Here is a 21,911-nt window from a genome sequence, read left to right as displayed (position 1 = left end):
CACTTCGTGGACTAATCTGTTAGTACTAATAAATTACCAGAGAACAAAGAACAAGTGCTATGTGGGCTCACAAAGTACCAACCATGTGGGCATTTGTAACTGTGACACTGCCAGCACTCTGGCTAAAGTAAGAAGTGACAAAATCTCCCAGGGTTCCTTGCTGAGAAACTGCAGTAAGGACATAAAGAGTCCCAGAACCGGAAAGGATCTTCATTGGCTCGGCCTTGGGGTAGAACCATTCCCAAAAACTGGAATTATCAGGGATGGAGAGTGTATAAAATTCTTTAATCAATAGTTCAACATCAAGAATATATACACACATATATATACACACATACATATGTATATATACACATATATACGCATAAGTACATATATATTTATACATGTATAAATATACATATGTATGTATATTTATATTTGAACTCCTTATACAAATGGATTCATTTCTTACCTGTCCTTAATGAAAACGGATAACACAGATCATATAAATTCTCACTCTTCTTACTCGACCAAGAATTAATGATTATTTGGAGCTTTCTGATGGGTTCAAGTATAAAATTTTGTTATTGTCCTCACTCTTTTACTTAAGTACAGATATAATTACTCTTCATATTAATTGACTTATCTTGTACTTCCTATCAAGCCAAGCAGTGTTATCAAGACAAAATTTTTATTTTATCCAAGAAATTCTGTTTTTTCTTGCAAAAAGTCTGAGATTAGCTTTTATGTCAAGGCTTTAAAATAAATTTATATACTGTATCCTTACCTAGTATGTCCAGTTGCCGTAATCTGGTACAATTACATGCCAGTTCTTCAATGTCTGTATCACACACAGACCTGTTAGCAGTAAGAAAGAGTTTTTGCAAGTTTGGGAGCTGGCGTGCCAGTCTGGCAAAGCACCCAGTACTGCTCTGCAGAGTAGGGCACCAGCCGAGATCAAGTTCCTCCAGAAGCGGACATCCAGAAGCCAGTTCTGCTATCCCATTCTCAGTAATATTCTTACATCTCCACAAATCCAGAGTGCGCAGTTTTTTACACTTGGCTCCTATCATGCTAGCGATCACATCATAGTCTTCAATCTGGAAATCAAATAATTCCAATCTTTTACATATGATGCTCAGAAAAACAAACTATTTAGAGCAAGTAAGACATTCTTAATCATTCATATTGTTTGATTGTTTGATCTCGAAGCAGTCTGAAATCCTCCATCCCTCATGAAGAATTTGAGGGTTACGTGTTGGTCCTGCCTGCCTCCCATTTTGACCTCGATGCTGCTACTTGCTGAGAAGGCATGGCTTCTTCTATCTTATATATAATTAATCAATTTTGGTAGACAAATAAGATCTCCCTGATAAAGGTGTGAACCTTGTTAGGCTCTAAAATAGTATGTAAATATTCTGATAGGACTAATAAGGATACTAGTTTGGAGTTAAGTGAGGCATTTGGGGACTGAAGATACAACACAAAGATAATTTAGATTATGTTGTTAATCATTGTCAGTTACAGGAGGTATCCAGTGATTTACCTCCAGACCACAGGATAAGCCTCCACCAACCAAGGATTAAACATTTAAATTCACGGGCTTTATATGCTTTAGTAATGGTTCTTAAAACAGGTTCTTTTAAGAGATTCATTTGATTTGGTTGTAATCAGGTGTCAAAATTATCACCAGTAGTCAAAAGGGAACAAAATAGCAAACAATTTCCAATGATTATTTCCTTTTATTTATTGTTTATTCATATTTTCAACTACTATGTGCCAGCACCACTCTAGATGCTAAGAATAACAGTGAACCAAAAGACAGGACTTTGTTCACATTTTTGGGAAAGACATACAGACAAATATAAGAGCAAAATAAATTCAGAGAGCGATCAGCGTGGAAATAACAAACCAGGGTGATGTGAGCACGATCAGAGAGGGAGGCAGTGGTGGCTGCTGGGACCTCCGGGAATGAGCTTGGTGCATCAGATCAGTATGGCGCTGGGTAGTGATGGAGAGGACACGCCATAGAGGACAGAGTGAATGCTGGGGTCAGGCCATTAGGCCATAAAGGAATTTGATTTTTATTTTAAGTAATAAGGAAATCAATGGAGGGTTTGCTACAAATGATTTACATTAAACCAAAAACAAAAACCCCTCTTGCTTCTATCAGATGGTCTATGGTGGGTAAGAATGGAGGAGGCAGCCCAGTGAAGAGGCCTGTATTAGCTTAGGAGAGATGACAAGGGCTTGGATTAAGACAGCAGCAGTGGAAGTGGAGAAATGGACAGATGCAGGGCTATACGTTCAGTAGAAACCAAGGTTTATGGACTAGACATAGAGATGATGATGTCTAAGGTTCTGGTCTTCAGGAATTGTGTATGGTAAAATCATGCAGAAAACCACGAGAAGCAGACTGTGGGGAATGTAACTATTTACTTAAGTGACTGTACCTGAACAACACAAAAGTGTAGCTTCGATCATTAGTGCAGCCAATTTGCTTCTTTAGAAAGAAACAATTTAAAAATGTTCTGAAACCCGTGATTCTGATTGGTATTATTTTAATAGTCAAATACAAAATAGGAAATGAATCATCCTGCTTTTGGTCAATTGACAGAAAAAAACTGAGATGAACATGGTGTGAAAGTATCGCTCAACAGCTGTCTATGGCAGTGTCCTGATAAACTCTGGACCTGCTGCGCTGTTCCTGCTGTGAAGTAAGAATGGTGTTTCCACAACAAGCATGAAATGTATCAATCATGACAGTAGTAGCAAAATCAGAAATATTAGCAGTATTCCTGAATTTAAAGTCAAATTTTTAAAACTTCATTTCCTGGCAAACAATATCAATGGTAATATATTTTACTGGTAACTACATACTTTAATTTAAAAACAGCTTATGTATCTAAAGCAGTATTTTCCATAGTATCTTACATATTAATAGTTGTAACATGGGAAATCGTGTTCAAGGCAGGTCAAGATGAAAAATACTGATTTAAGCAAAGGCAAACACTTGTCACAGAAACTGCCAATTGAATGTCACTGGGCCCATCTACAAGAGCCACTAGAGGGACCAACAGAAGCTTATGAAATGACTTAGGTAAGAATTTGGCCAGAAGTAAGGAAAACCTAATGCTAAATTAGTGGGCTCCCAAGATTGTTTCCAGACACCAGGATGGGACTGAGTTCATACTTGGGGTTTAATCAGGCCTAACCGCCAGGATTAAAAACTACGGGGACATGGAGATAAATATGTCCTTATAATTGGCCTCTCCAGCCTACAATGCCAAACCTTGGGGCATCTCTGAAGCCATTGCTGAGCTTCAAAAGATGTTCAAATGGGATCTGTTTCAGGTCAGTGACTGTGCCTGTTGATTCCAAGCCTAGGACACCAAGAGAACTTCTCTGGACTCTTACAACTATCCTGCTCATGCTGGTATTTCTCCTACGTGGATGCAAAATTGAAATGGCTGTGGATCTTCTAAATCTGCTTTGGGTGGATAAGGAAGTGAAGAGAAATGGATTGCTCATAGTCATTTATATTGGGAGATGCATTTCCTGTGAATGTGCATATGTGCACGCACACGCATACACATGTGCACACAAACACCAAGGGCTGTACAGTCCCTTGAGTGTCAGTATTATTTATAAACCATACAATTTAGATAAAAAGATTTAACTCATCCCATGAGCTCTTTCAATGGCACATAAAATCATAACTTTAAATCTGGAAGGGCTTTAAAGACTATCTAATCCAACAGTCCCTAGGCTTTTGATTTCATGAAATCAGTAAAATTCAAAAATGAGTTCCAATACAGAATATCCACCTTTTTATCTCACCCAGTAAGGCCAGGAAAACAAACATAAAAACAAAGTAAATCTTTCTTACTATCATCAACATTTGCAGGAAACATTCTCAGAACTTAAAAATTAAAATTAGCTTTGTGAAAAACTTACTGAACTACTGGCATTTGGGTGTGATGGATAACTTATTTTATAAAGAAATCCAGAGGTAAATAACTTGTCAGAGATAACATCTGATAACATCTGACGTGAGGCAGAACCAAACTCTTTCCACTATACTATACTTCTCTTCTTGCTCTTATGGATAATGTCAGTATTTCAAAGACATACTCTCCAATTTAAGAAAAATGTTTGAAAGTGGGGTACATATAGTTAACCGTAAATCAGAAAAGCTGTGGGTGGGTGTGGGGTGGGGTGAGTCAGAATAAAATTCACCTGTGGGAAGAAAAAGAGAATAAGCAATTGAGTGTAAAGAATTTTCAAATACTTACCATTACACAACTACCCAAACTGAGGTGCTGAAGCTCTGAACAGAAGTTCAAAATGCTGAGCAGCGCTGTTTGCTGCCATCAGGGACCACATCAGAGGCAAATATGGAAAGTGAAAGAAAGTGAAACAAAGAGAAGAGGTCAATTAGACATTAAAGGCTGTCACTGCTTTTCCTGAAATAGAGCTCAAAACCAGGGTGACAGACACCACAAATGCAATTTAACGAGTCCCCAGGTGCTCCCACCATTGATTGGCTTGGAGTCAAGGTAATCATTACCAGTCTCTATGTAAGTCGTTATTCTGTATATGGTTTGCATGCCCTAAAGATACCTATATTCCCTATGACCCCTCAGTTCATTTCCCAAAGGTAAGCAATTTGAAAGTCTGGTTAAGACTGAACAAGACAAGCTAAACAACCCCTCCCTCAAAAAGAAAAAAAAAAAGAAAACGCACAGAGGACTGGTGACACTCTGAAGAATAGCGGCACCTCTGACATTCACTTATCAGCTGCAGCCTGATGGAACTGCCAATAGAGTCACCTGAAATCAGGACTGAGCTGGTGACTTTAATGTCAAAGGATTCTCTTTGCTGACAAGGATCCCTACAACCATTGAGCACTTGTCACTAGCAGCATGCTGACTGAAACACATATAATGTGCACTTTCTAATCATGTTCTAGCCATTTTCGCCCATCTATCCTGTGCAATGAAAACAGTCTCACCACTAAAGAAACCCAGAGGTATGCCAGACTGTGACATAATCATGGTACCTAAAAATATCTCCAAGTGGCTATAATTTCATTAGAGGGCATGCTTGAAATTAAAATTTGTGAAAAACAACACAAAACATTCACATTTCTAATTTTTACCTTATACATTAAAAAAAAAAAGACTCCAATTTATGTGGCAAAATTTGTTTCTAAATAGTTGTACTATATCATAGTTAACAAAGTTAAGAGAATATCACACAACCTTTGTTTATAAATGTTCAGAAACTGAAAAATATCAGCGGAGGAGGAGATGACAAATATGTTAATGACAATACAAAACATTTGTTCCTTTGTTGAGCCCTTCCCAAAACCTGGCCTGCAGGCACAGATGGCCGCCACATCTGAGTCTCCATCAACCCAGCTAACACCATTTTCCCTGCCCTGATGATTCCCAGAAACCCTGTCGCACCCTACTTACGGGTCTACCCAAGCTACTTTGAGTGGCTTTTCCATACAAACAGCCTGTTTTGACTCATACTGTGTTCTTTCCTAATATTGCTAAAGATTTCACAAACCCCAAACAAAGCAGCATCTGGCTTCAGCATGCCCCATACCTCTTGCTAAGCAGCCTCAAGCCCGGCACTAGTGGCAGTTGGCCTCAGTTCACAGCTTAGCCTCTCCCAGGCACATCCAAATAGCCCCACTGCAGCACAAGTGGCAACCATGTGCAGATCACTTTGTAGTTTCATACCAAGTAGCCCCAGGCATGGCACAGGCAGTGGCTGACCTTGGTGTGCCCTAGAGCCCCTCCCAAGAGGCCCTAAAACCAACATATCCAGAAGCCAGCTTCAGACCACACCACAGCACTACCCAACCACTTCCACATTGACACACTCAAAGGGCAGACATGGCAGGCACCAGAGCCCTACTAAAGCGAATCCTGCTCCATAGGGTCAGCCCCTGCACAACAGTTCTTCCACTGGAGTTTTGATGACATTCAGGACATCAAGGGTAATATGACGACAGCTCTGATGGCCTTCTCAGAAAACTGCTTTGAAGGGTGGATTAGGCGCTTGCATTGATGCATAGCTTCCCAAGGGGAGTACTTTGAAGGTGACCATAGTGATATTCATCAATGAGGTATGTAGCAGTTTTTCTAGGATGAGTTCGCGAACTTAGTTGTCCAACCTTGTACAGCCCAGGAAGCAGAGTCCCAAACAAGATGCACCCAAAGAGGCCCCCACTAAGACACATCATAATTAAAATGCTAAAACTTAAAGACCAGGAGAGAATCTTACAAGCAGCAAAAAAAAAAAGCAGTCAGGGCCGGCCCGGTGGCTCAGGCTGTTAGAGCCACATGCTCCTAATTCCGAAGGCTGCCGGTTCAATTCCCACATGGGCCAGTGGGCTCTCAACCACAAGGTTGCCAGTTCAATTCCTCAACTCACACAAGGGATGGTGGGCAGCGCCCCCTGGAACTAAGGTTGAACATGACATCTTGAGCTGAGCTGCCGCTGAGCTCCCAGATGGCTCAGTTGGTTGGAGCGCGTCCTCTCAACCACAAGGTTGCCGGTTCAACTCCCGCAAGGGATGGTGGGCTGTGCCCCCTGCAACTAGCAACGGCAACTGGACCTGGAGCTGAGCTGCGCCCTCCACAACTAAGACTGAAAGGACAACAACTTGACTTGGAAAAAAGGCCTGGAAGTACACACTGTTCCACTGTTCCCCAATAAAGTCCTATTCCCCTTCCCCAATAAAATCTTTAAAAAAAAAAAAAAAGCAGTCAGTTACCCACAAGGGAGCTCCCATAACACAGTCAGCTGATTTCTCAACAGAAACTTTGCAGGTCAGAAGGGATTGGCAGGGAACATTCAACGTGATGAAAAGCAAAGACCTACAACCAAGGTTACTCCACCCAGCAAAGTATCATTTAGAATTGAGGGACAGATAAAGAGTTTCCCAGACAAGCAAATGCTAAAGGAGTTCATCACCACCAAACCAGTATTACAAGAAATGTTAAAGGGACTTCTTTAAGAAGAAAAGAGAATATGAATGATAAAAATTGCAATAACTACATACCTATCAACAATTACTTTAAATGTAAATGGATCAAATGCTCCAATCAAAAGACATAGGGTGGCTGAATATATATAAAAAACAAAACCCTTACATATGTTGTCCACAAGAGACTCACTTCAGATTGAAAGACCCACACACAGACTGAAAGTAAAGGGACAGAAAAAGATATTTCATGAAAATGGAAACGAGCAAGCAACAAAGAAGCTGGGGTAGCAATATTTATATCAGACAAAACAGACTTTAAAACAAAGGCTATAACAAGACACAAAGAACCACCTCGTAATCCCACTTCTGGGTATTTATCTCAAGAAATCCAAAACACTACTTCAAGGGACATATGCATCCATATGTTCATTGCAGCACTGTTTACAATGGCCAAGATGTGGAGGCAGCCTGGGTGTCTGTCAATGGAAGAATGGATAAAGAGGAGGTGGTACATATACACAATGGAATACGGCCCTGGGGCCATGGAAGGCAATGGGTTCTTGCCAGCTATAACAACATGGGTGGACCTAGCGGGTATTAATGCTAAATGAAATAAATCAGAGAATGGCAAATACAACATGATTTCACTTAAATGTGGAGTTTAATAAACAAAATCCACAAACAAACAAACTTAAAGATACAGAGAACATTTTAATGGTTATCAGAGGGGAGGGGGCTTGGTGGGCAGGTTGAAAAAGGTGAAGGGATTAAGAAGTATAAATTGGTAGTTACAAAATAGTCACTGGGATGTAAAGTGTAGTATAGTCAATAATATTGTAATAACTATTTATGGTGTCAGATGGGTACTAGATTAATCGGGGTGATCACCTCATAAGTTATATAAATGTCTAATCACTATGTTGTACACCTAAAACTAATTTAATATTGTATGTCAACTGTAATTGACAAATAAAAAAATCATTTAAAAAATAGCCACATATCAAAGTTGGAACTTCTCAAGAAAAAAAATTTTGTTCAAACTCCAGATAAGATTTCATTGAGAAAATAAAGTATTTCAAATAAAATAAACTTAGTTAATTCAGAAATAAAATAATAGTTGTAACAGGCCCTAGAGTAATAACAGACTTAAGAGTGTTTCACTGTTGAGCATTTCTTTAAATTTAAGCAAAAGCAAAAAAAAAAAAAGTTTATACGAATCTTATGCTTAAGTTTCAACACAACTTATAACATATCCAAGGCAATCTCATGTAGCTCTCAGAATGTTGACATTAGAAGAGATACATGAAAATAAGTTAATTTTCAGATTCTCCATAATACTTAGCTATTTTAACTTATACTAACAGATATGAAAATGATATGAGGTTTATTTTTATTAAAGTACCAGATCTTTATAATAAGGTTGTTTTATACGATTTTCCCATGAGCAAGATCCTGAACATATTAGAGAATTTTTAGAGAGGACCCCACATATTCTTGTGGCTAAGAAATTTTAAATTCACACACACACACACACACACACACACACACACACACACACACACACTTCACTCATGTAATTTGTTTGGTGCTTTATTTTTAAATTATTTACAATGAAGGACCACAAATATACAGACTAGTAGAGTCCAGTATAACAAACTTCCATATAAGCCACAACTCAGATGGATCAAACCTTACCATTCTGCCTTCTTTGTTTATACTTGGCTATTTGCGTACCCCCCCATCCATTCACATACTTCCTCAGAGGTAACCTTTATCATGCTTGTGTTTGAAAAACACGTTTCAAGATTATATAATTTTACTACATATTATGGATCCATATTTAGCACATACTGTTCCACATGGGTTTTATATAAATTGTGTTAGAATATGCATATACGAGTGCACTTTCCTCAACAGTGTTTGTGAGGGGTTTGTCCGTGTTGATACTCATAGCTTTAGTTTGCTGACTTTTTAACGGTTTTATACTATTACCAAATGCAATACATTCTCATTTGATGAACACTTTGTTTACAAGTTTCAGCATAACAAAGAATGTCAGAATAAACTTTCTTATAGTGCTTCCTTGTGCATTTATAGAAGAGTATTTCTCTAGAGCACATACCAGAAGAATTTCCAGGTGTTTATGTATGCTCTGACCTTATATTTTGCAAAACACCTCTCCTGTGTAATGTATCAATTGGTGCTCCCACCAGCAGTGTAAGAGTGTGGGGTCTCCACATCTTTGCTAACATATAGTCTTTTCATCCTTTTTAACATCCACCTATCTGATGAGTATGGAATGGTACAATTTGCATTTAGTACAATTCCTGGGGAGATTGAAGATCTTCTCCTATATTTATGGGTCACTCTTATTTCCTGCTCTGTAAATTGCTAATCATATCCTTTGCTGGTTTTTCCATTAGATTGTTTCTTCCTTCTTGATGTATAAGACTTCTTTTTTTATGCTGAATACCAACCTTTGTCAGTTATATCCATTACAAATCTCTTCTCTAAATCTGGGACTTGCCTTTTTGTTTTGTTTATAAAATATTCTGAGACACGAAATTTTGTATTTTAATATAGTCTCATCAATCTTTACGTGTGTATTCTGTTCTTTCCTAAAAAGTCCTTCTTTGCCCAAGGAAGAATATTCTTTTATTATTTTTTTTTGGTGACAGTTTTAAAGATTTTTCTTTTTTGCACTTAGGTTTTCAACCCAACTTTAATTGACTCTTATACATAGTAGGATATCAAATTTCATTTTTTCCCCTTAAGAAAAACCACTTGTCCCAGTTCAATTTATTGAAGATTCTACATTATCTACTGATTTGTGATGCTTTCTGTCATATATCAAGTTCTCTTATATGTGTAAGTCTATTTCTGGTCATTTTGTTTCACTGGTCTATTTGCCTTTCCCTGCACCAACACTTCAGTCTTAATTTTTATAGTTTGTTATAAGTTTATCAATCTAGTAAGGAAAATACCCTTTCCTTGGTCTTCAGAACTCTTTTAGCTGTTTTTATTTAGCCTAGGCTCTTTCATATGAATTTTAGAATCACTTTAAAGATTTTAATTCACCTTTTCAAAAATAATACAGAAAGATTAGTTTCTCTTTCTTTCTTCCCCCATGATAATTATTTTATTGCCACGTTATCAATTTCTCTGTCATAACTGTTTATTATATATGACACCTTCTACCTGAAGTTTTCTTCTTGTTGAAAAATATTTTTAATAGTTCTTTTAGTAAGCACCCGTGAGTGGTAAAATCTTAACAGCAAACATTTATTGAGTAGTATTAACATGTCAGACAGTGCTGTAAATTCTTTATATATATATATATATATATATATATATATATATATATATATATTAATTCTTAAAACAACCCTATTGTTTGTATGTTTAATCCTCACAACACCCTATTCACTCATTTACTCGTTTAATAAATACGGTTTTATTGAATGCCTACCATGTGTTAGACACTGTTTAAGCACTTGGGATATATCAGCAAACAGAGCAGATAAATAAACTAAGGTAGATATGATTATTCCCATTTACAGGTAAGAAATCTGAGTCACAGAAAGTTAAATAATGTATTTAGTCTGCATACATCTCCTCAACATTGAATCAAAGTTTAGCCTTGCTTAAAATTTTAGGATGACCGTTATCTTCTTTCATCATTTTGAAAGCATTACTCCATTACCTATCAGCCTTTATTATTTTAATAAGAAGTCTATAGTGAGAATTGTCTTCCTCTGTAAGTCATATGTCTTTTCCATCTGGTAGCTCTTGTCCCTTTATCTTTTATATTCTGCAATTTCATCACAATCAATCTAAATAAAGATTTATTTTCATTTATTCTGTTTGGCATCCTGAGTGAACATTTGGATTTGCAGACTTACATCTTTTTTCATGAAAGATGAAGATTCTTAACAATTCTCTCTTCAAATATTGCTTCTCCATCATTGCTTCCACTCTTTTCTTCTGGAACTCCTATTAAATGAACATTGGAGTATCCCAGTACCAGTGCCTACAGTAGTTTAAAAAGTAAGTTCACAAATTATTCTATACTCGTCCCAGAGGTGGAATTTCACTCCTCTCCTTTTGAGTGTGAGCTGGACTTAGTGACTTACTTCTAAGAAACAGAACATAGCAGAAGTGATGGTATGTAAGGTTATTGTGATGGTTAATATTATGTCACAGACTGCCTAGATATTTGGTCCAATATTATGCTGAGTGTTTCTGTAAGGGTGTTTGGGATGAGGTTAATATTTAAATCAGTATACTGAGTAAAGCAGATTATTCTCTAATGTGGATGGACCTCATCCAATCAGTCGAAGACCTGAATACAGCAAAAGGATGATTCTCTCCCAAGAAAGAGAGAATTCTTCCTGCCCGATGGCCTTCGAAAGAGGACATCAACTTTAGACTCACACTGAAACCTAAGTTCTTCCTGGGTCCCCAATCTGCTGGTCTTTGGACTGGAACTACACCATTGGCTCTCCTGGGTCTCCAGCTTCCCGACTCACTGTGTAGGACTTGGGAATGCCAGCCTCCATCATCACGAGCCAATTCCTCATAATAAAGTTATACACACCCACACATACTGTTTTATTTCTGTTTCTGTGAAGAATCCTGATAATGCAGTTATAAAAGGGCTGTGGCTCCTCTTGGGTTCCTCCCTCCCCCACTGCTCACTAGGGAAAAGCCACCTGTCATCTCATGAGGACACTCAGGCAGGAGAGGCCTATGTAGAGAGAACCAGCAGCCTCTGGCCAACAGCTACTGGGGAATCCTGCCAGTAGCCACATGTGTGAACTTGGAAGCTGATCCTCCAGCTGCAGTCAAGCCCTGAGATGACTGCAGCTTCAGCAATAATTGGGCTGCAACCTTGTTAGAAAACTTGAGCCAAAGCTACGCAGCCAAGCTGCTCCCAGATTCCTGACCTACAGAAACCGTGTGAGATCATGAATGGGTTTTTTTTAAGCCACTAAGTTTTGGGGTAACTGATATACAACAATAGATAAATAATACAGTGACTGGCACACAGTAGCCACAATATATATTTACTAAATGAATAAATAGGGTTGCTATCAGAGTTAAGTGAGTTTATATTATATATAATAAACTACGTACAGCAGTGCCTGACACACAAAGATTTTACAAATTTAAGTACATTCCTCAGACTTCGCTTCTAATTTAGCAATTCTCTCTTTAATTTAGAATTCATCGATTTTTAAAAATTACAATGACTGTCATTTATTACCTAGATTTTTAATCAGTTCTTTTCCAGAACTGATTTGTGTTTTAGCCTCTTTATGGTCCATAATTTCTTGTTCTATTTAAAAATATGCTTTCATTGATGTCTTTGAACTCCAAGCCCCTGCCCTCACTCTTTTTATTCTTCCCTGTCTAGGGTCTTGCAGACGGCCCCCATCCAGAACCAGGACTTCCACTGCTCTGCAATGCGGTGGGGGGGATGCAGAAGCAGAAGGAGGCGGGCCTCAGTTCTGACCTTGAGGCGCAGTCAATGCCAGGTCACTATATACTTTGTGGTATGTGTGTCCTGGCCCAAATTCCCTCCTCTTGCTAACATTTACATCCAACTCCTGGGGTAGCATGAACAGCCATCTAACACAGTTACCTAGCTCTAACTGACTACCCCCAAGCGGACAGCAAGATTCTCTCTTCAAATAAGTTTGTGATTTTTGAAACAAAGGCCAACCTTATTTAAGTCACTATGTAAAGAAATATAGTTTGGGATGAATTCCCTATTGTATTGGTTCTTCTAATGAAAAATAAGAGTAAGATAAAATAACAGTAAGATCTACCTGGACTGTTTCTTAGAGGAGCTGTATCTACTGCTTATTGTCTATCTTAAAGGTTGTAACTTTAAGGCACCAACAACTCATTGTTAAGATTCAAGTAATCACATATTTAGAAAATATCTTGTGTAAGAGTAGATGCACTCTGGAGGAATTTCAAGTCATAGAAGAGGAATTCATGGCATACTATACTTACTCAGGCAAATATTTTATAATAACTTAAACAGTCTGCACATTAAATTGGAAATTTAAAAAATCATTTAATAGAGAACAATCACTTTTCTCCCCCCCCTTAAAAAAGACCTAACAGGACAAACGAGATTCATGTTGAAGGATATCACACATCTTTGCTAAATTAAGAGATGTGAGATCAAATGCTGAGACTAAGATATTAGTGGGTGGAGGTATCAGCTAAAGAAGAAAACAAGCATCCCCTTGGAAGAGATGCTGTGAGGTATGTAACAAGGAGTCAAACAGAGATGAACCAAAGGCTTGACAGGTAGCACTGAGGTGAGCCAGCACACGTTAACACTTTCAGGACTTCCTATGGCAGAGCTCATGAGAAGCCAGAGACTGTGGGAGTACCCCCAGGTGTAAAAAACACATCTATAGATCAGTCTGAAATTTCTCTAAATCCAGTTAACCAGTTCCCTTCTAAAATATCGTTAGCATATTCTTTCTCTATGCTGTTAGTATTCAGAATTAAAGTACTGCTATTGATGCTACAGCAAAGAGGACAAACGAATTCTTCATTTCCAGATATAAAAGAACCTGATTTTGGAGGGACCACAGATTCAATGGTTTGGAGCAGGAGATAGCAAATTACTGCCCATGGACCAAACCCAGCCACTAACTGTTTTGTAAATAACATTTGATTGGAACACAGGCACACCCATTCATTTATTTATTGCCTATGGCTGTTTTCACACTGCAACAGCAGGGTTGAGTTGTTGTGACAGAGCCCATATGGTCTACAAAGCCTAAAATATTTGCTGTTTGGCCTTTCACAGAAAAAGTTAGCCAACCCCTGCTTAGAGAACAATTCTACTGTAATGAGTACTTCCCGCACTTTTTTACATATCGAGAACCCACAAATGGATGGATTAAAGCCCCATTAAGTGTACTATGAAAAGGCATTCAGAAAGAAAAAGGGAACAAATTTATGAACCTCTTATTTAAGACTTCAGATATCTTTTAGGTACCCAAGTCCACAGATTCTGTTGTGGTTAGTTCTCTAAAATTCATTCAACAGAAGCATAAGACTAACTCTATAAAATTAAAATATAATTTAAAGAGTTAGTAGCTTTTACAATGCAAGGCAGCAGATTCATTTTCACATGAGTTTGTAATTTTGAAACAAAGGCCCACCTTATTTAAGTCACCGTGGAAAGAAATTAATAAGGAATGACTGGTCATGTTAAATTCTTCTACAGAATTATCAAAGCATACCCTAGGTGAATGCTGGCACCTGGTAGTAGAATATATATTCATAAAGAAAGAATCCTTTGGCATTCCACCTAAAATCAACCTACTAACCCAATTCAGCAGCTTCAAAATCCAATGGATAACAATGAATTATAGAGAATTATTATTAATGCCTCTACTTGTTTCAAGGCAATTTATTAAGAGGTAAAACAAGGCAGAAATTCAAATTTTCATTGACAGCCTTTTAAGAGATGCTATCTGTAAACTGCATAACCTCCCATCCTCCAGACTCCCAAGTGCTAAGCAAAAATAGTTAATAAAATGATAACTGATATTTATTATACTCACATATAACTTTTACATATTCCAGATTTACGGCTTAGTAGAGTTATATTTATGCGTACCTGTATATTTTATAATGTAGTGAGATCATGTAAAATCAATGTATGCAGTACTATGTTAACTATTTTACAATACAGGCTTATAGTTATGACTAGTTCACAATTTTTTTTGCTCAGTTAAAAATTGTTGCTTATCTTAAATAATGAAACTCTTAATCACAACACTCTTAATATAGGAGGGTAGAATTCCAAATCAGTATTCTGCAATCTAATACCATGTTTCCCCGAAAATAAGACCTAGCTGGACCATCAGCTCTAATGCGTCTTTTGGAGCAAAAATTAACCTAAGACCCGGTCTTATTTTACTACAATATAAGACAGGGTGTTATCTAACATAATGTAAGACCGGCTCATATTAATTTTTGCTCCAAAGGACACATTAGAGCTGATGGTCCGGCTAGGTCTTCTTTCTGGGGAAAGATGGTATGATTCCTAGAAAGTATATTAAAGAAACATATACAAGTTTTATGTACTACAGACATACACAAGCTAAAATATAGACTAGTGACATCACCTGATCACAAACAAATGTACTTTCAGCTGATCATGATGCATTTCAAGCACATCAGAGCAATATTTACAAGTAATGAGATTTTATAAAAGTATATTCATTAAATGAAAATTCATAAATTTGTGTAACAAATACCACCAAGAAATCCCAATAACATAATCACTCAGTTGTTGGAATTTAAAATACACATATATGTGTGAATCTCTTTCTCTAATTTTTTTGCCTCTGTGATCCAATCTCAATAAATTTGAGAAGGAAAATACAGAATAAAAGTTCAAGTATTTTCAGAACTATTTAAAGTACTTGAAACTAACTATAGGTAGAAATAAACATCATCATTTCAGAATAATTAAATTCAACTATGTTATATAGATTTGCTTTGAACCATCTACTACAAATTATCTTTTATACAGTTTAGATATAAAATATGGTATAGTTATGTACTTATACATGATTACAACTTGAAAATAATACGGTCTTTTACAGGTTAAACTTTAAGATCAACATTGTGGTAGAAAAGTTAGACTTCTGACTGATCTCTAAAAAGAAAAAGGTTAAAAACCATAAATGGCATAAATTAATAACGCTCTTACATATAACTTTGAGAATAAAAAGGGAAAGTTCTTTAAATTTAACTGTAGATGGTTAAAGCTACACTAGATCACACACTCAGAAATTTGGCTCTATAGTACGAGTTTCAGTTAAGGTTCAGATTATTTGCTAAATTCTAAAAATGCATGTGTGTGACAGAATAAAATCTAAGATTAAATCACACACATCTGCCTTGCTCTGTACTCTCATTTCAGAACCCATTTTTACCATTGTAGTGGATCTCTCCCATAATAATATAGTGGAATACATCTTTGCTCACAGATAACTAAACTGAATTTCCCTATCTACCCAGAAGGGATGATGGCAGATATGCAGTCAGAAATTCATGGCGATTTGCACACCTGCTGGACTTGACAATAACCTTATTGAATATATAAAGAAAGAATATTTCGATCAAAGAGTAAGGGTTGGACTGTCAAGGAACCATGTAAGAGGTGCCTGAGGCATATGTTTGTTGACACTGTCCATCTAAATGATGCCCAGCTGAGAGAAGACACTGGTCCAAAGATTTTATATATATATATCTATCTTCCTCCAAAAGTACTTCTTTCTTCCTATTAAGATGAAGGTGTCAACCTGTTAAGCATTTAAGTCACATAATTCTCAGCGTTCTGTTTCTAAACTCACCAAATAAGTCTTGTAAGTACAATTTGGTTTTCCTCCTGACATACCAGCAGTGAAAGAATGTGAATGGTGTCCTCTCCTGGTAGATTTATCATACCTGGTTTACGGGTCACTGTCATGAATGCAGACGCTAATGAGTCTGACTCCCAACAAATGAACCTCCCAATTCACTACACTGACAAGTGAGGCTTTTTGACCCCGACAGAACCACAGCCCACTTGCTCAGGTCACACAAACCCAACCTCACCAAAAGTCTCATATTCTCATTAGAACTTCTACAAGGATAGAGAGAACTATAAATATATTCTTGCTTGGAGACATATGTCAAAGACTTAAAAAGTTTGTTAGTTTTAGTCTATGATAGTTAATAAGTTAAATACGAGTTATTAAAACCTTAACTCTTGATTCTGTTTAAGAATCAAGTAACATCCTTATGTATACATTATCTAGCTAGATGTATCTGTTAGAAACAGACTGCATTTTCGGTAACAATGAGCTAACGACAGCCCATATTAGTCAATTTAGGTGACCAAAGTAGGTTCTTCCTATTTCAGTTTTTCCTCTCCTTCTTGATGAGTTATCAGCACTGGCTCTGTTAAGTGAAAGGCCACCCCTTTCATTTGCCATCCAGTCTGCTCTTATAGTCTGAGTTTGTTAGCTGCATAGACGCTATTAAGAGAAAGGCCATCCCTGCTTCTACTTACCAATATATAATGATGTGTCCTTTAAATCAAATAAGAATGCAGTTAAGAAGACCACTACTGTGTATGCATCAGGAAGCAAATTCATGGCACTAACTCAAATCATACTCTTCTCAAAAGACAGTTCATGCATCGTTTGTAGGAAAGCCCAGGTGTTTTTCATCAACAGACAGGGTGGTAGGAATTTTTACTTACATATCCGCTCTGCCAAATAAACTGGCACAGAAAAAAAAGAAAATAGGAGGAGAGTGTTGATATCCAACAGAAGTACAGATCAACTAGTTTCGTTGTCTTCTGCTTCATGAAGATGAAGACAGCGGGGGTCCTTGAAACGGTGGTCCCAGCCTAGTAAACAGTTGCTGAACCATACTTAGGGATTACGGTCATATACTAGTCTCCCACAATACCTATAATCAGTTTTTTCACTTCTTCAGATTCTGTCAATTTATGCTCTATCATTCTTGAAGTGAGGCAATCAAAATTGAATGCAGGTGTTCCATTTATAACTCCAACTTAAGAAAAACAACATTCTTGGCTTTCTTGTCTGCTGCTAGGCAACAGAATGACATTCTTACTGGGCTACCTGTCATGCCCCACTCCATATATATATATATATATATACATTTTTTTCCCCCAAAGAAAAGGTAAACAAGACCAAACTTCTAATACTAACCCAGATTGTTTTCGCAAATGCACAGGACTTCCCTTAAAGATACTTTTTGTGCAATATGTTAAAAAGTTACTCTTATGCCACTGTTTACAAGTTGTATTGGTTTGCTAGGGGTGCCATACAAAGTACTACAGGCTAGGTAGCTTAAACAATATAAATCATTTTTTTCACAATACTGGAGGCTAGAAGTCTGAGATAAAGGTATGTCCAGGGTTAGTTTATCCTAAGGCCTTGCTTCTTGTTTGATACTGGCGTCTTCACATGTTCTTTCCTCCGTGTATGTCTGTGTCCTAATCTCTTCTTATAAGGACAGCAGTCACATTAGATTAGGGCCCACTCTAGTGACCCCATTTAACCTTAATTTCTTCTTTAAAGAACCTATCACCAAATAACAATCAAATTATGAGGCACTGGGGTTTAAAACTTCAACATATGAAATTTAAGGAGACACAATTCAGCCCATAACGCTAGCATTTAAGAATACATTGTAGATATATGCCCCTTTGGAGTAAAGGAGAATTATATCTTCTACTTATTTTCAAATGGTTCAGGAAAAAAATTATGCATACAGTAGGAGAACTGACTTTTTATGCAATTTTTTTGCATAGAACATTTTTAATGAAATTATTTCAAAATAAAAGGTTTTTTCCTTTTTAGGATTTAAAAGTCTATTTCATGAGTTAAATTTTTACAGCTTTCCTCTCATGAAAATGCATCGACATATAGGCTAAATTATACTTGCAATCAATGCTCATCATACATATTAAGAATCTGTGAACAGAGAAGAACCAAAGTTATTGAAACAAAAGTCCTTCCAATCATGAAATATCTAACTCTACTATACTTACTTCTTTGTCACAGATACTAGAAGAATCTTAGTGCAACTAAAGTTTCTTTCCTATCCTAAGTTCCCATCTTTACCTAAAGTGTTGTCTATGTAACCCTAAAAGATCCACTAAATTCAGTAAAAAGCAAATTACTCTATTTACCAACCCATTTCACTAGTTATTTTGGGATCCCAGAGTAAATAGGGCCTAAATCTCAGCTTGAGGGTCCTGTCTTCTAAAAAGATCTCCCAACACAGACCATTCTCCAACCAAGCACAGACCAAGCACAGACGTTAGGATGCACTGGGCCTCTTCTATAGCAGGCTACTCTGTCTCTCTTTAATGTAGTAGTATCTTGTTCTTTATTAGGCATATATTTATTGCTCTGTTTCTACTGAAATTCTGTAAATGTATACCACTAACTGCAAATAGCTTATGTAGTAATTTTTTGGTTTTGTTTTGATGTTATAAAAAGACACTTGTCATTTCTCTGATAAAGCGATTTTTTGTTTCAATCCTAAACACATCTAAAGAAAAGAAAAAAGAAAGAAAAACATCTCATGAAGTAAATTAACAAAACAAATTGAACTATGTTTCACTATCTTTTAGGGCTAAAGATTCTGAACAAATATTTTCTTACAAGTTTTCCAAGTTGCAGATCCTCCCATCCATCTGCTTAGCAGATGTGATTATTCTGTAGAAAGACAAACTTAGCTTATGCTTGCTAACTTATCTAATAATGAAAAAATGAATTAATAGGAGAGAGATACTGCTCATTCATTCACTACAAGCTTACTGAATATCAGCTACGTATATTCACTATACTGAAGACCAGATACTGTTCTATGTAACAGTTGTAAAGGAATAAATAGTCAAACATGGTCCCTCCCATTATGGCGTTTACAATTTAGGAATGAACATTCCTTTTACCAGAAACAAGTCCTAAGGGTGAGAGATAATTCAGCTAAATCTCTCTTAGCACACAAAAGAAAAAAATACTCTAGGATGATCTATAAGAATATTTTGCAGAGGTGGAAATAATTGTGCGGGACTATACTAAGTAAATCTATACTATTATTTTCACAAGTCCATCTAACTTATAAAGTGTGGTTTTGTTTTGTTTTCCACATGTATGACCTAATTTGGTCTTTTTAATAGCCTATATGATAGGGTAAGTTTTCTTTTTATAATAAATAAACTTTTAGCTTAGTGTAAGTAACTTACCCAAGCACATAAATATTTCAAGTGGGAAAGCCAAGGTAAGGATTGAGTTTTATGACTTGGGTCTATGATACAGAGTAAATAACAAATATCCTCCCAGTTTTTAAATTATCAAATAGATTAGGAAAAAAAGCTATGTCTAGAAAAACGTATCTACACTGATCTACCAATAAAAAAAGCTATACGCCCAGATGGTTTTATAAGTAAATTCTATTTAACAGACAATTCCCATTTATTCAAGTTATTCCAGATCAAAGAAAAAGATGGGAGTTTCCCCAATCATTTTGCTATGCTGTCATAATCCTAGACCCATACCTAATAAAATAGCATGAAACAGAGAACCAAAGCTCAACCTCACTTAGGAAAGCAGATGTAAAAAGTATTTACCCTTAAAGAATATTTACTATGAACCAGGCACTGTTGTAGTCACTTTATGTATATTAAATCATTTAATCTTCACAACAACTCTTTGAGATGCATACTATTATTATCTCCACATTATAGAAGGGAAAGCTGAAGGACAGGGTATCAAAAAACTTCTGCAATGAAACACAATTAGTAAGTGATAAAACCAGATCCCAAACCCAAGCAATTTGGCTCCAAAATATCAGGAAGCTAGCCTCGCTAAGTATTACATTAAAAACACACAGGGATTACTCTAGGAAAGCGAGGACTGTTTAAAGTAAGGCATTATATTAATAAATAAAAGAAGAAAAAAGACGAGTGTTAACGAAGCCTTAAAAAACTTAAAATATACATTTTTGATAAAATATTCTCAAACAAGAATGACAAAGACTACTTATGAAAAGCAACATTAAACAACATAGAAAATTAATAAGCTGCATGAGGAATTGTCTGTTTAGTTCATTAGTTAAGTTCCAGTGCATAAATAGTGTCTGGCACATAATACGTACTGAAATATTTTTTGTAGAAATATAAAAAACATAAAACATTGAAGGCAGTTCCACTATTTTAGAAATAACACTGGTATACCTGTTGTGACGCTATTATTCTTTATTATTTATGAAGTTCTACCTATTGTAGCAATACTTTAACTATTGGAAAAGAAAGGAAAAGTATATTTACTTCCAGATTACATAACTGTAAAATTCAAAGGACATAAGTAAAAAGTTAATAGAATATTTTAAGCATTCAGTACTGTGAGCAGCGACAGGATAAATATACAAAACCCAAATTTCTGTTTATATTAACAATAACCAATTAAAATTAAACAGAAGAAAAAATAGTATCTGAGACTATAAAATGCCAGCGATAAATTTAACCAGGAAGATATAAAAGCTAAGTGAAGAAAACTATAACATGCTCTTGGATGTAAAATAAAACCTATGTGAACAGATGAAAAGCTTACTAAAGAATAAAATGAAATAAAATGAATGCACTCCTAATAAAATCCTTGCTGGGAGACACATCTGGAAGAATAATACAAGGACTTAAAAAAAAAAAAAAATCAAAAGAATAGAGATGAGGCCCCCCCCACACCACCACCCCGCAAAACATACAGCAAAACTGCGATGATGATGTTACTACTACTACTGTTATTAGCTAATATTGAGATTTTTCTGTGCTCTAGGTACCCTCTAAGCACTTCACATGTTACTTACTTCTCACAATGACCATATGAGATGTTATTTTTATTATCTCCATTTCAGAAATGAGGAAACTGAAATACTAAGAGGCTGGATACCTTGACCAAGGTAACATTCAAGAGAGGCAAAGGGCCACTGTAGTGGGAAAAGCAACTGGTGTATCATTTTGGAAAAGTAATTTGGCTATCTTATTCATTCATTTATTAAATATTTGTTGAATGGGCAATCTTTACCAAGTCTATTCTAGATGCTAGAAACATGGCAATGAAAAAAACAGGCAAGGATCCTACCTTCATGAAACTTATCTCCTGGGGTAAGGAGACAGATAATAGCAAGAAAACAAGTAATTTCAGAGTGATAAAGATGCTAAAAAAGGAAACAAAACTAGCGGACATGAAAGAAACACACTAGAAGGGGGGCTACCTTTTATCAATGTCCAAGAAGCCATCTCTGAAAAGAAATTTAAATTGAACATGAAGTTGACAAGACGGCAGCCATG

The 21,911-nt window shown here is 36.4% G+C and overlaps 1 protein-coding gene across 2 annotated transcripts in view; it reads right to left on the bottom strand.

Annotated features, from left to right (window-relative positions):
* Window positions 1-21,911, bottom strand: part of FBXL4 (F-box and leucine rich repeat protein 4) — a 67,895-nt gene that overhangs the window by 4,223 nt on the left and 41,761 nt on the right. For both annotated transcript variants that reach the window (XM_019743411.3, XM_019743414.3), the window contains 2 exons: window positions 4,278-4,349; window positions 770-1,082 (listed from right to left, as the gene is read on the bottom strand). In XM_019743411.3, the coding sequence (XP_019598970.1) occupies window positions 770-1,082; window positions 4,278-4,349 (385 nt within the window). The remainder of the gene's footprint in view (window positions 1-769; window positions 1,083-4,277; window positions 4,350-21,911) is intronic.

Source organism: Rhinolophus sinicus, chromosome 2, assembly GCF_057876585.1.
Source record: "Rhinolophus sinicus isolate RSI-liver-muscle chromosome 2, RSI-T2T, whole genome shotgun sequence".
Taxonomy (NCBI): domain Eukaryota; kingdom Metazoa; phylum Chordata; class Mammalia; order Chiroptera; family Rhinolophidae; genus Rhinolophus; species Rhinolophus sinicus.
The sequence above is the reverse complement of the archived record's forward strand: the minus strand, read 5'-3'. Positions and strand labels throughout refer to the sequence as shown.